At 42.7% G+C, this 15,146-nt stretch overlaps 1 protein-coding gene across 1 annotated transcript in view; it reads right to left on the bottom strand.

The window, feature by feature from the left end:
* LOC146189922 (putative sodium-dependent multivitamin transporter) overlaps nucleotides 1-15,146 on the bottom strand; it is a 94,765-nt gene that overhangs the window by 50,602 nt on the left and 29,017 nt on the right. Inside the window, exons 15-16 of the mRNA XM_084605383.1 lie at nucleotides 14,740-14,834; nucleotides 11,487-11,583 (exon numbers count right to left, since the gene is read on the bottom strand). Coding sequence (XP_084461509.1) covers nucleotides 11,487-11,583; nucleotides 14,740-14,834 — 192 coding nt within the window. The remainder of the gene's footprint in view (nucleotides 1-11,486; nucleotides 11,584-14,739; nucleotides 14,835-15,146) is intronic.

Below are 15,146 nucleotides of genomic sequence, written 5' to 3'. Positions count from 1 at the left end.
CTGAATATGGTTCGCAAATGTGGTACGTGCATGAAAATATTTCCCTTGTCGTTTAACAAAGAGAAATCACATACGACCCAATTACCTGGTCCGTGCATAAAAGTTCAACGTTGTTTTGTGTAGCCTGGGTTCGTTATGCTGTCTACAGTAGCATGATATATTCCTTTCTCCTAAGCCTTCCGCAGTGTCAGTTTCTGCTGACTCCCTTCGTGTGTATCGCATAACGAGCCTCTCAATCTCCATACAACTGTTTGCTACATATTAACTTAAGTGGGGTGCAGCAGTTGAAGGAGGATGAGCTGCGTGCCATGTACAACTTTTACTATTTGCGCTACTAAACCCGGAATTTCATCTGCCTGTAGTTACAGCTATTCGATGTGTTCGGTATTGTCAATAAAATGTGTAGGACCGCTATCTCGAAACAACATTTTTCCCTTCCGGAAGTGAGGAAATAACGTTGCCGTCGTATGTGCTGCGAAGCGAAAGCTGAGGCAGATGTTATATGTACTCTGAATTTATTTCCTAGGCGCCTAGTTGCCTCTGCAATCGCGACTCTGCACACCTGCCCCAAAGGCGGCATATGAACCTGCATTCCGCGACGACCTCATTGTGTACGTTCCTACACCTGCTATTCTTTTCCCTGCTATATGCTCCAAGTCGGGCATGTGCATCATCATCATCATCATCATCATCAGCCTGATTATACCCACTGCAGGGCGAAGGCCTCTCCCATATTTCTCCACTTAACCCGGTTCTGTGCTAGCTGCATCCACTTGACCCCTGCGAACTTCTTAATCTCATCCGCCCACCTAACTTTCTGCCTCCCCCTGCTACGCTTTCCTTCCCTTGGAATCCAGTTTGTTACCCTCAGCGACCATCGGTTATCCTCTCTTCGCACTACATGACCTGCCCATGTCCATTTCTTCTTCTTAATTTCCACTAGAATGTCATTAACTTGAGTTATTTCTCTGACCCACTCTGCACGCTTTCTATCTCTTAATGTTACCCCTACCATTTTTCGTTCCATAGTCCTCTGGGTTGTCCTCAACTTAAGTAGAACTCTCTTGGTTAGCCTCCACGTTTCAGCCCCATAGGTGAGTACAGGCAAGATGCAACTGTTGTACACTTTCCTCTTGAGCGATACCGGTAAGCTGCTAGTCATAATCTGCGAGTGCTTGCCAAATGCGCTCCATCCCAATCTTATTCTTCATGATATTTCCTTTTCATGGTCTGGATCTGCGGTTACTACCTGTCCTAAGTAGACATATTCGCCTACTATTTCCAGTATTTCGCTACCTAATGTAAACTGCTGTTCCTTCCCGAGGCTGTTGAACATTACCTTAGTCTTCTGCATATTGATTTTCAAGCCTACCATTCTACTTTTTCTGTCTAGGTCATCAATCATTATTTGCAGTTCATCCCCCGAGTTGCTTAGCAAGGCAATGTCATCAGCAAATCGCAGATTACTGAGGTATTCTCCATCTACCCTTATCCCTAACTGCTCCCATTCCAAGTCTCTAAATACTTCCTCTAAACAAGCTGTGAATAGTACTGGGGAGATTGTGTCTCCTTGCCTAACACCTTTCTTTATGGGAATTTTATTGCTTTCTTTATGTAGAACTATGGTTGCTGTGCAGCCACTATATATATCTTCCAGTACTTTCACGTACGGCTCGTCTACCCCCTGATTTCGCAATGCCTGCATCACCGCCGAGGTTTCAACTGAGTCAAATGCTTTTTCGTGCATATCATGTGCATATGCATATCATATCAACCCATATGCATATGCACATGCATATGGGTTGATATGCATATGCATGGCATGTGCATATCAACCCAGAAATATTTTCGTTTGGCTTGTTTTTCAGGGTAGTCTAGAGGCATATGATAATTTTGCATGGCAGCTTGAATGTATGAAGCGCTTATCAGTGGACATGCGTTCGTGGTGTGCAATGCGGGAGGACCTCATGTGCTTCTCCGTGTTGTTATTGTGCGCAGGTGGGGTTCCGTAGCCAAATTGGCTCCGTACAATGTTTCCAGTCAATGGCATACGCATTCCCACGGCGCACAGCTAGCGATGTAAATGAATCTTGAGTACGGCTGACGATTCACTCCGGTCGGTGAAGTTTGTGCTGACACTGATCAACTAGCGGAGGCATTCTGCGCTGAAGTCCCGATTGTTGAGCACAGGGTGACGTGTGCTTTTAGTTATGTTCACGGCGCTTCATGCATTATTGCGAAGAGCTTGCCACTTGCAGTCAACAAGCATGGAGAACTACTGAGGGCCTCGTTTGTGTTGAATGGAGGCGTTATCCAGGTATAATAGGTGACTTAACTCTAGGTGAAGACGATAAGAAGTATTACACAGTAGAACGAAAATCGAGCTGACAAAAATTGTGAACATTTATATGTGCAAACTCATGGCATATATGCGCATATCATGTGTAGAAGCAATGAGCTGGATCCTGCCTACATCCATTGTTTTTGTAATTTTTTTGTAGTTAAGTCATCCTACGACTGGCATATAGTTGTACCATCTTACGTGTTTGTTGCGAAATCTCTACCCTTCTAAGCACAACCGACAACTTTTGCTGGCTCAGGTTGAACGACCTCGAAACTGTAGCGATGTTAAATAAGCACACCCCAACACTAACATTGCATGTGAATGTAAATTGGTTATTGGGAAATGAAAGGCAGAGCATCTGCCAAACTTCTCTATGGACACTTCAACCATGCCTTAAGGGAAGAGAGGAAGCTGGAAGCGAACGAAGATATGTGGTAGGGGGGGGCCTCCGAAATAACTACGACCACTAAGTGATGTTGATTTTAACGTATAGCTTGTAAAAACAACATAGTACTTTGAGGCAATTGTTCTGAGGCGGCAGCATATTCTTGTCGAAAAAAAAAAGTTCAGCATATTCTTTGTCACGTCAACAATAACCACTCCTCATTCTGCCCTACGAACTTGTCTACGGCGATAATTCAAATTAAAAACTTTCACGAAATTTGTTCTTTCGTGGGGATTAAGAAAGTAAGCGGTTGTGCTTGTGAAACCAAGCCCGCAATTATGTTTTATCTGTTTCCACTATAAGCTATTGTAATCTTCCTTTCTGATTTTAACATTAGGAACGATAACTTTGCTTTTTTCATAAATATACTGAGCACAGTTGGTTGCTTCAAGTAAAATGAAATCACAGCATGGTGAGAACTTTTCTACGCGAAGGATACAAAGTTATGTCGCATTAAAGATAAAAACGAATATTACACCTGACTTAATAAAGCATGCTTCAACATTGTTGTTGGGGCATGTGCCTTAAATTTGGGAGAAGCGGGAGGTTCTTTGCTCGTAAGGCGGGGTTCCTTTCTTTTCTTTTTTTCCGGCTTTTTGTTCCATGGTTCAGTTATCCTTCTAGGTATATAGCTAGCAGATGAGAAAAGCATTTGTTTCTGCAACGGAGGCCTGGTCATTCGTACAGTTTACCGCCGCCTTTCATTTGTGCTCCTTATTTTCTCTCACCTTGTCGAAGCCCCGAGGAGACCAGCAAGAAATAACCCCCTTAGCATTTTAATATCAGAAAGGCTGTCCCTTATATACAAAGGGATAACCTGCAGTACAAGAAAAAATGGAGGAAAGCAGTGACATCAGGCTTGTTGGCGTAAGTGGTTTGTTCTACAATAGAGTTTTAGCCTAGCGCAATCCGCAATCCGCCACCTTAAACCGCTACCGCGCGCTGCCAATCCGTACGCGGTGAATGGTCCCGTCACGACAGACTTGCGTGCGAACATCCAGCTCATATATTTTGTGACATCGAGCTCCGTCAAGTGGTCTCGGCATGCGCAGTAGAACGCACGATGACAATTTAAGGCAACGTATCGCGGATTACGCAATGCTAAAGATCTCTAATGTCAGCAATCGTTTCCTTTTTAAATTCGACCTCTGAAGAGCGAGCAGCATTAGTGCGTCAATAGCATGAATAGCAAAGCATTCAGCCTTAAATAATGAATCCAACTGAAAAAACAAGACACATACTTTACTTAAATTTACTTCAAATGAAAACTGCACTCATTAAAGTGGCACTTTGGTCCAGTTATTTCATTGATCAAAGAGACTTAAACCTTCACAAGAAGTGTCTCAGAAGGAAATACAACACTCGCGCGTATACAATATAAAGACTCAGCGTGTGCGTTAGATAAGACCATGAAGCCTTAGTGGTGCGTGAAGATTTCATGTTAACGAGTCACTACTCCCTCCTTATTGACATCGCTTATAACGCTGCATGTCCCAACTGCGGGCCCGACCAGAGCACTGGGCTTATGTGTGAACGCCCTGCATACACTGTCGAAATGCCATTTGCATGCATCGCGCTAGATTGTCCTTGATACACTATGCGTCGTACCCTGATAATAATTTCATGCACGACTTTGTCATAGAATAGGTGGAATATTTTATATGCCCACGTTGCATTAATTGCAACCACTGAATTGTTGTTCTGTAAACCTCATATGTTCACGGAGCCTGCATATGTGACCGTCCGTCGGGCGTGCTAAAAAGCATACGTGCACGTTGTCTCAGAACGGTATAGCTTTCCCTTGATTAGCTCCAACTCTCTCCATACTCCAGCACAAGAGTACGTGCTTTGTCTGTGTCTTACTTTTTACCTATTGAATGTCACCCCTATTACGTTACTACGTCATACGTATAGAACTTCCTTTGTATATCCGTATATTGCCGTATATTGCCAACCGTAGGAGTATACATCGGTCACGGTGGCAGATGATTTAGAAATCGCGCTTTTAAGAAAGCGAATATGAGGTGAAAATACCCTAAATAATTGCAAGTCTTGTTATTCTTTTATGCCTCCGTGGATACTGTTATAAGTCACAACGTGACAGTAAAATTTTACTCTAAAGACGTTCAACTGGAAACACTATATTTTGCATATTGTGCACCGTAATTAGTAGTAGTACATCATGAGTATTGAATCACATGCAGTACTCTTCAATGTTACGAAGTGGCACGCGCACTTAGAGATGCACCGTAGATGAGGTCTGTGTAAATATACCCCACTGGAGTTTTTTACAGTGCGCGGATATCAAACAACATACAACCGAGTTTTTTCGCTTCATTCCTGAACAAATTCAGTCGCAGAAACCGGCATTTTCTCTGCTGAAGCCTTGGGACCAGTGTACAAGTGCGAAATCAATAAGCCACCACCGCAAGTGAATAATCACGAAGAGCACTAAACTATTTCGTCCTTAAAAAAGAAAAGGAATCAGCTCGGTCGCATACCTGGTTGCGGCGACGAACAAAAAAAAAAGTACAGGCCCACCAGGTATCCTATTGCAGTGAGAACCGCAAAACCAGCGCTGTCGATGACGCCCATACTCTTGGATGAAGACATATCACTTTGGCGACGGTTTTTATTTTTTAAATCTCTGGAACTATCTGGGTTTAGAGGTCACTACTCTTTGATCCGCTAGAATTATAAATTTATTTTATTCATTTAGCTCCACTCACTAAACTGCACTCTTCAAAACGGACAGGCTATCAAGCAGGACTTGTATTCGGCTACACTCTTTTTACTCCACCGCAGTCTACTTTTCCCGTACGGGAGCACTAATCATTTGCTGAGGTTTGTTGCCGCATCTGGTACACCTATGCGACGGTTTGCTCTCCCCTGTTGGTTAAACTAACGTTCGTGAGCTTACTTAGCCAAGGTTATTCCTACAGCAGCTGCGCCTTTAAAACAAGACGAAACTAGGCTACATGTATCCGTGGCCCAAGGGCTATAGTCGCCATCACCTTTCTACATGCTAACCTTAGCTTTTGCAGGTGTGTTTCAGAGTCATTGACGTCAACTGCGCGATGCGTAGATATGTTTTGGCTTTTTCAGTTTCAATATCGGTTTGTTTATTTCTTTTCTACAAAGAAGGAGCCAGGGCTTGAAAACAATTTTGTACAGCGTGATGAGAGCCCTGGCACCTAGGACGATTTTAAAATGCAACGAGACCGAAGGCCAAAGCAGCCATTACAAAACTCTCACGTCAAAGCGTACTATAAAAGGCAATGAACAAAATCGAACAGCCTCTAAGGTGCACAGAAAAGTAATATGTTTTCAATGGCATCGTACATTGGTTACAGGAATAATATTAGACAAAAACGCCTAACATACTTGTTAGGTTGACGTCCCCGGGTCAGAGTATTCCTCTGTAAACCTGTTTAACAAAACAGTCAACCTAATTATGAAAACTGTGAGTTGTATTGCGCTCGAGGCGTAAGCATGAAATCAATTTCCTCTAGTCGTGTTTGCGGGAGAGAAGGATTTTCCCGGAGTTTGGCCAAAGAGATAACAATATTTTATCTTTTAAAAAGCTTCGTCCTTAATAAACATTCCATGATAAGTACATAAATAAAACACTGGAAAAATATCAAATTTTAATAGCAAAGCACTAGTTAGATTGCAATAGGGTACATCAGCTGCAGAAAATATAATTCGGACAGGTTAGCAAGAACTGTGGTAAACAAGATAAAATTACATCTCTAAAAGCGAAAGCTCTAATGCCTTATAAATCCAGAGTTCACCTTTTGGTACCAACATGTGCATCGTTCTACAAACAAGTGATCATAGCTTTGATGTAAGGCCCTTTACACTTTTATTCCAAGTCATGCTTTTGGAAAACAACTACCCCAAGAGGACAAGCTGTCGGGCTAGTTGGTTTTCCATAGTTTCTGCAGTGCGTAGCCGGAAAAGGACGAAGACGGAGGAACACGTAAGACGCACTCAGCGCCTATGCGTCTTACGTGTTCCTCCGTCTTCGTCCTTGTCCGGCTACGCGCTGCAAAATCTATGAACTACACCAAGCACCGTTAAGCAGTAAACCAATTCAATAAGTGCCGTTTCAACACTTATGATAATACTTCATAATTGTTGCTTCAATCTTGGCACATATAAAGCTGCCTTCGATTCATTTCATTTATTTCTCAAGTGATTAGTTTTACCCAAAAAGACAAATGGCTTAAAATAATCTTTTTGCTCAGTTACGGATCATTTATTCCCTGTCACAAACAATGTAGTGTCCACAGCATAAGACCCCAAACACATGACTTCTCCACATGCAATATATTGCTACGTGGCGGCAAGCTAGAAGACGGCACAACATGGCGAAAGGGTGAAGGGTGATTTATTGGCTGGCCTAGAACTAGGGCTCCTCCCGCGCCACTGCCGATCTTCTTCACAACACTTCCCGGGGCCGCCGAGCGATCGTCCCCCGGTTCGTTGAATTCGGTGGTGACATGACGGTGAGGATGTTGAAGAAACAATAAAAGAAAATGATTTGCTTGCCGCCACGATGATGATGTTCATGGTGATTCTTGGGTGATCTGGCTCCCCTGGACTCCTTCAGCCATCCGCCACCAAAGCATCCATGCTACCGATGGCTTGAGGTTGCGTCGGGTGGCTGGGCGGGGGCTGCGTGTTCTTGTCCTTCGGTTCCTTCGGTTCCTTCGTGTCCTTCGGTTCCTTCGATTCCTATGGGTCCTTCGGTTCCTTTGGGTCCTTTTGGTCTTTGCTCTTTTCTCGTCTCTGGTCAGTTCGTCTGCACGCCTTGTCTTCAGATCTGGTCCCCCCTTCCCCAGTGTGTAGTAGCAGGCCAGGATCTCTGAACCGCCAGCCGACCTCTCCACCTTTCGTTTCATTAAATTACTCTCTCTCTCTTCCTCCCTCTCTCTCTCTCTATCTCTCTCTCTAAGGGCGGGGTGGCGGTAGTTGCGGCTGGTCGGGTATGGGCAGAAAGGGCTGGGGTGAAGCCGCGCGGCGATGTCCACGGCCTCTCGGTCGATGGTCCCGGCTTATGGATGACATCAAGGCTCTGAGGTGAGGATGTGGATGACGTACCCCGCACTTCTAATCAAAATGGTACGCGGCGACAAGCAAGAAGACGGCACAACACGGCGACAGGGTGAAGGTTGATTGAATGACTGGTGTAGCGCATGGTCTCCTCTCGCGCCACTGCCGATCTTCTTCTTCGCAACAATATAATTCACATAAATTTTGAATACCAGTGGTCCAAGAATAATGCATTATGGCGCACCGATAATAATAGCTTGTTCTGAATGCCCTGTACCACCGATATCCACATAGTGTAGCCTATTTTCCCAATAGGATGTAATATGTTTAAAGCTGCTCCACAGACACAATATTGATTTAACAATGAATCATCAAAAATTTTATTATTTACGAGTGAGAAATCTGTGTACATCTCCATCATTTTCTTCTCGCTAAATGCTTGTGATCTTTGTTTGAGTTGCAAGAGCAGATTCCGCTGAACAGAACTTTCTCTATTCGTGCTGGAACTGGTCAAACAGCCCACGCCTCTTGAAAAACTACGCAATTCTTGCGTGTACAATATTTTCTTTAACTTTGGAAAATATAGGATGGGAATCTAAAACGTAGAATAACTGGTGAAAATTTTGTTATCGCCGTGTTTCGAAACAAGCATAATAAGTGCAATTTGATCGACTTCGAAAACGTTCTTATGGTAAGAATTCATATTTATGTATGTGTATGCCAGCTGGCGCATATGATATCAAGGACATGTTTAACGGTTGAACTTCATGCCGTCTGGATCTTCAGAACTACAATTTTTTTACCATGTTAGTAGTAGTGAATACCTCAGAATGGTACGTGGCAGAAGAAGCATGGACTGGCCAGAAATATCCGGCACTGACTGCTTTTACAGTCGAAGTCAACATTATCGTGTGAGCCATTGCGTTCATCAGGCAGCCCTATAAAAATCTATCAAAGGCGCCTCCAAGGGAAGTTGCTTTGAGCAGGTGCCCTTTATATAGTAAATTATTAGTGGCAGTCTGCTGTGCGAACAGGTTTAGTAAAGAATTCAATTCCTTCCAGCCCACATCGGAACACTTCATATTTTCGGCATAGAAAAGGCTCGTAAAGCAATTATTTTTATTCTTTCTTAGTGGACTTGTACTTTTGCTACTCAATTACGTAAATTAAGCAAACGCAACCTTATCTTTACTGGGCACAAAGTGAGCAAGCAGTGCATTTTCTATCCGATCATTTTGATAAAACGATTCGTCATCGTGGGCATTCGGGCTTTGGTCGTCCGTTACACTTCTTGCTTCTGGAAGTGGCCGTCAAATGTACCCTTACAGATGCGAATGAAATTACAGAAAACTTTTTCCCCATTGTTTGTTCGTCATGTATGTATGTATGTATGTATGTATGTATGTATGTATGTATGTATGTATGTATGTATGTATGTATGTATGTATGTATGTATGTATGTATGTATGTATGTATGTATGTATGTATGTATGTATGTATGTATGTATGTATGTATGTATGTATGTATGTATGTATGTATGTATGTATGTATGTATGTATGTATGTATGTATGTATGTATGTATGTATGTATGTATGTATGTATGTATGTATGCATGCATGCATGCATGCATGCATGCATGCATGTTTGCTGGCTGTTAAAATGTCTGAAAGATTCATGATGACCATCATTTATAACGCGTACATAATTTGGTGGCAAGTTCTTTAGAGTCATCCGACGATGAATTTCGTGAGACAAATTATCATAGAGTGATCACTAAGGCCTGTACGGACGTTGGCTCTTTGAGAAAAAGATTCTGCATCTGTAAGTGTTTTTAAGCTCGACATTTTCACATCCTCCGCATAAATAACTCTATATTCATTATTTCACCTAATTTGCAGAACCATCACATAAAAACTATACAAAAAAGTCAGGAAGATAAGACGAACGCTTACGGGTCTCCACTATTTGATCTATATTTAGCATTTTGTTCTCTATTCAGCCGGATGGCGAATGTCCTGACAATGAGCACGTTATAAACGCGCCGAAGATGTGGTGCTAAATTTTCACAATGCAGAAAAAAGCTGAAGAGATATAAGACGATGCGCGAAATGACAACTGTTTACTACCCAAGTTTTATTAAACTTTCCTAGTCTGCATTGCTCGAGGATTGTCCTATGTTACCTGTCCCCGAGTTCCGAGTGTAGGGACATGCAAGAGTAGACCTCCACTCCTCTGTGCTCCGCCTACACCCGCGTCTCCTCAGCGTCAACCATGACATAGGATCTGGCAACGCGTACCATCAGGCGAGTGACAATCCTTTCGCCTGGCCTCGCAGTATGGTAAAAATCTGGTCCCATCAATCTCAATCACACATTTATTTCCCATCTGACCTTATCGGCCAGAGGGAAGTGATGTTCTCAGACTCAGTACATATATTTGAGGCAGACCGCTATCCACATCTTAATGTCGAAGCACATGCAGAGGTTCTGCAAAAAAGAAGGGAACGAGATGGTAAATATGCAAACACAGACAGATGGATGGAGGATCTTTAAAATACAAAGAAACTGATCGCGTAGAAAAAAATCTTAGGCGATCAAAGCCACAGTGTTAGACGCTTAGGACTAGCATCTCATTATCGAACCAACTCCTAAACTACCTATATTATGATGCTTCAACAACGCATTATCATTTGACTTGTCTGTAAATCTTTTGTGCGAATGGCGAACAGCTTTGCATTAGGTCTTCGTTATCATCAGGCTAGCTAAGCAAATTCCAAGGCCAATGTCTCTCCCATCTCTCATATTGTCCTATTGCAACCCAGCCCTCTCTGCTAGCTGCATCTACTTGGTTCCCACAGACATCGTAATCTCATCCACCCTTTCCAAGCATGCCCACTCACGGAATCACGTCTGTCACCTTTAGCCACCACCTCTTATCTTGACTTAAAATATATGCTCTGTTCTAGCCATTTCTTCTTGTCGATTTCTACTGCAATATCATTAAACTCGCCTTCGCTACCATTAGGATTATTCCTTTGTCGCATTCAGAGCTTAACTACATTCGTATTGTTCATAATACTTCAAACGTCATCCCCTGATTGACTTAGCACAGGAATGCCTTCAGTGATTCGATGCTTAATAGGGTATTCCCGGTTACTTGTTAAACAAAACCTTAATGATCCAGACTTTTGAATACCTTTTGTCAAAATGACAGTGAACAGCGCTGGAGAGGCAGTGCTCTCTTTTCTAAGAAACTTCCATTTCGATATTATATTGCTGTCTTTGCGGTAGAATATGACGGTCCTGCAGTCACTATATATGTCTTCCAGTAACTTGATATACGGCTCTGGTCACCCTTCTCCCCTCTCCCAGCCTCCTCCCCTTCTACATTACATATTGATGTGATAAGAGGAACTGATCGCAATGTATTACAATGCCACTTTTAAGTATATATACCCCTTATGAAAAAATCGCATTAACTGATAACTGGTGTTTCATCTTGAGAAGAGTGTGATCATGATTCTCATATTTTTTTAATGTTTTCCCGTACTGAGTCCGCCTTTCTAAGCAAAAACGTTTAAGCCCTCCTCCGAATGAACCAGAGAGAAGGTGAAGGCTTTCACCGTCACAGGACCGACCGGCATCGGGAGCTGCACCGACATCGTCGTCGTCGTCGTCGTCGCCTCCAACTTCCTTTGATGTGCTCACGACGTGCATGCCCTTCACTTTGTCCAGCTGTAATTGTAGAGAAAAACTGGATTTGCTGCATTGTGTAGTTAAACTTATAGCCTTATAACCGCTTGCCAGAAACTAACTAGGTAGCAAATTTCATATAAATAAAATTTAGGAAGAAAATGTGGGTATAGAGTTCCAAAATATGTTTCCATATTGGTATCATTTTGTATGCAATAAGAATGTACAGCAGTATATAAATGTACATAGTAGGAAAATTCTACACGCAAATTTTGAGAGCTTCTTTCTGTATGATGCAATCCTTCTGTGGTGCCTTAACCGTCTTTTGTCATTAAAACTAAAAGTAGCACCAGCCTAATTTGTTACGCATATGCTCCTTTCATAATATCACTCAAATTTTCCAACCACCTTCTCTTAAGACAAATGGCAGCATTAGGATTTACTGCTGGGAACCAAAGTTTAAGGGATATGAGCAAGCGTAAAAATCAATTATGCCGTGCGGACATAGACTACAGCTTCAAACTCTATGAATATATAACAGATATGGGTACTCTACCCATTGATAAAATTAAAGGGGGAACTAGTAGACAGCAGCGCTACAACAATTTTTTCCGTAGAAAATCATCATCATCATAATTTTCAGCCGGACTAAAGCCACTGCAGCGCGAAGGCCTCTCCCATTTTCCTCCAATTAACCCGTTCTTGTTATAGAACACGTAGCCTGTAAATGTTTTGTGACAATGTTGCACTTGGTGGTATCCCAATAGATTCTGCGATGCTCTCGGAATTTTAAGGCGAAAACGTTTATGGAATGCGGTACGACGCAAAAAGGGAAGAAGGGTCAAGGGATATGCCTTAAAACCAGTTTGCAATTTCATTCATGATTACATAATTTCAACAGGTAGATTCCTATGCTAGATACGATTTCAATTTTTCTTTTCATTTTTATTTTTTCAAAATTCTAGTTAAAGATCCATATTTATCTGAATACTCCAGTCCTTGAACATAATTATTTACAAACTACAATGCACCCTGGCCAATTCCCCGCCGTGGGTACGTGCCAATTTGTCTCAGGACATCATCATCATCATCGAAGCTGGTCCTCGTTTTGAGTCGAGGCTGGTAAGAGGGTGAGGGGGTGCAGGGTATGGGAATCAATCGCGCATTCCAACAGTATTTGGCTGACTGTAAGAAGGCCTACGTCGAGGTAAAGGTTTCAAGGTGAGTCCATGGGATGGTTGGAGAACACCGGTATCCATTTGCACAGGCGTTTGGCGTGTAGCTGTCGACTGGTAAAATTCTCTAATAAGAGTGTATGGTGCCAGTTGGGAGCAAAGGTTGTGCTAGTGATCATGACACGTGCATAAATTTTCCGTTTAAAAGGGAGAGTTCAGCCCCTGAGTACGAATTTCGGGCTGATACCCTGTATTCATCCGATGCGTCCTCGTTCTGTGCCTTGCAGCCTAGCGCATTTGGAGATCATTAGCAGTGACAGTGACATTCAATAGTCTTCCAATGCAATAGCATCAGGTGAGAGTGGCGATTCCGTGACAAATCGGAGATGAAATTGAGGTTAAGCCTAATTCTTTGCAATTCTGTACACGCATCCTGCCGGACGCAGAGATCATCACCGGTTGATAAGTATTCTTGGCATGTATGAAGCGTGTAAATCTGCTCATTTTTTGACAAACACTGAAAGCTGCAAGGCGGTACCGGTGAGCAGTACAGTGGTGTATAGGGAAGCACTTGTCCTCGGAGACAGAGCGATTTGTCTAAAGGACTCTGCTAGTTCTCTGAAACGGTACGCCTTGGACATCTCACCGTCCCCTGCACTCGTACCCAGAGTACGCGGCCGCGGGCTCGGTGTTATTCGAATGCTAGTTTTGACATGTGTACCCAAAGCATATATCCGTAAGCATTCACCATAAAAGAATTCGACGGCGATGTAGATTTCCGCCGCATGTGCCGGTTCCTAACTACTATAGATGTGCCTTCAAGGAATATGCTTAACATTAAATTCGGAAGCAATAGCGTAAATTCTGGGCACACATTAGATCCTCCCTCGAGCTGCCTAAAGTTCAGCTCTGCATATAACTTGTGTCTGAGCACGCATGCTATTTCTTTTACTTTTTCAAGTTTTATTTTCCTCTTTTTTTAGTTTTTGGTAACAATGCAGTATGAAGCGTTCGCATAATGTCCCTGAACTATAGAACCCAACGCCCTTTTTTATGTGGCCGAGGGTTAGCGGTTCAAGGCACTGACAGGACGTTTAGCTTTCAGCATGATGATTTACATTTTTTGTCTTAAACGCACTACTTAATGGTGGTCGAATGACGGGACAACTTTGCGTGACGGTCAGAAATTTCACGGTGGCGTCATTGCTGTTATACTGTTTCTTTATTGTCGATTACTTGAATTACTTGTACGAGGTCATGTAGATTTGACGTAACGACCCTGCGTGCGAATCTGGATTTTCACTACACCAAAGGCGACGCTAAGCCTTCTACTTAAGGAGACCTTTACTTGTCGCTTTAAGAGCTTCGCAGAGGCCTACACGCTTTGACACCTTGTTCTATTTGTCAATGCCTCATATTACAAAATAGAACCAGATTACCTTAAGCTCGAAATTTACCTGGCATAAAAGGGATTATGCGCAGCGGTACCGTGTGCTGCCACCATGCGCTAATAGCAAGTGCACGAATGATTCCGAGCGGCCAGGTGCACCCGTATCGGCTTTTGAAGGCCGGGAAATCCTATGAATGCGGTACAACGTACTGTAAAGGAGCGATAAAACTTTCTTTTACGACGCCTGAAATCGCTGTCGTTCCTGCTTGCAGAGATCCTACGAACACAAGAAAACCAGCACATAAAAACCAGGATATCACCATCGTCATCTTGCGCACAAAGTAAATTTTATTGCAGGAAAAGGAATCTTTATATATTGAAGCGCTTACATTTTCGCTTATCCTGGGGCCAAGTTTTCAATGAATTCATTCGCTCTCGTCACTACGGCCGACCAGTTGACATGCACACGGGGACACGAAGGTACTTCTCCCATGAATATTCTAGTAATGCCAAATAAATGCAGCAATCCACCCGCATTTTTTTTTTCATCACGAACAGGTATCTATTGAATAGATTGATCTCTAGGCAGTTTTAGTTACTTTGTCTACTCGTATTGTTCCTGTTTACACTCACTTGCAGCAAATTATGCAGGTTCTTGAACCGGCTCCAGAAGTTCACGAACTTGGGGCTGGTGAGGCGGAGGTTTCTTCTGGACTGACGAATGCCACCTTACGACAGAAGTCGAAACAGTTAGTGCAGAGTTGTGCAGAGAAAATCAGACTATTCCGAATTTTTTGAACATAGAAAGAGATTCAGATGCGTCAGGCGGTCTAACTTTCCATGCAATTTACACACAGTTTTTCATAAAAACTGTCAATAAATGTTTAGAGCCAAATTGACAACGTTAAAGGTAACTTGTGGTGCTGAAGATAAAATTACCTTGGCAAGTTTTCTACAGCATGCGAGACTTGTGAATGCCCATTTTGTTGTTGAACGTATTTTTTCTTATATTACATGCTATAAACAAATGGCCACAGCCC

Source organism: Amblyomma maculatum, chromosome 5, assembly GCF_055883805.1.
Source record: "Amblyomma maculatum isolate TAMU_Amacu chromosome 5, ASM5588380v1, whole genome shotgun sequence".
Classification (NCBI taxonomy): domain Eukaryota; kingdom Metazoa; phylum Arthropoda; class Arachnida; order Ixodida; family Ixodidae; genus Amblyomma; species Amblyomma maculatum.
Note: the sequence above shows the minus strand (reverse complement) of the source record. Positions and strands in the feature narration are given on the sequence as shown.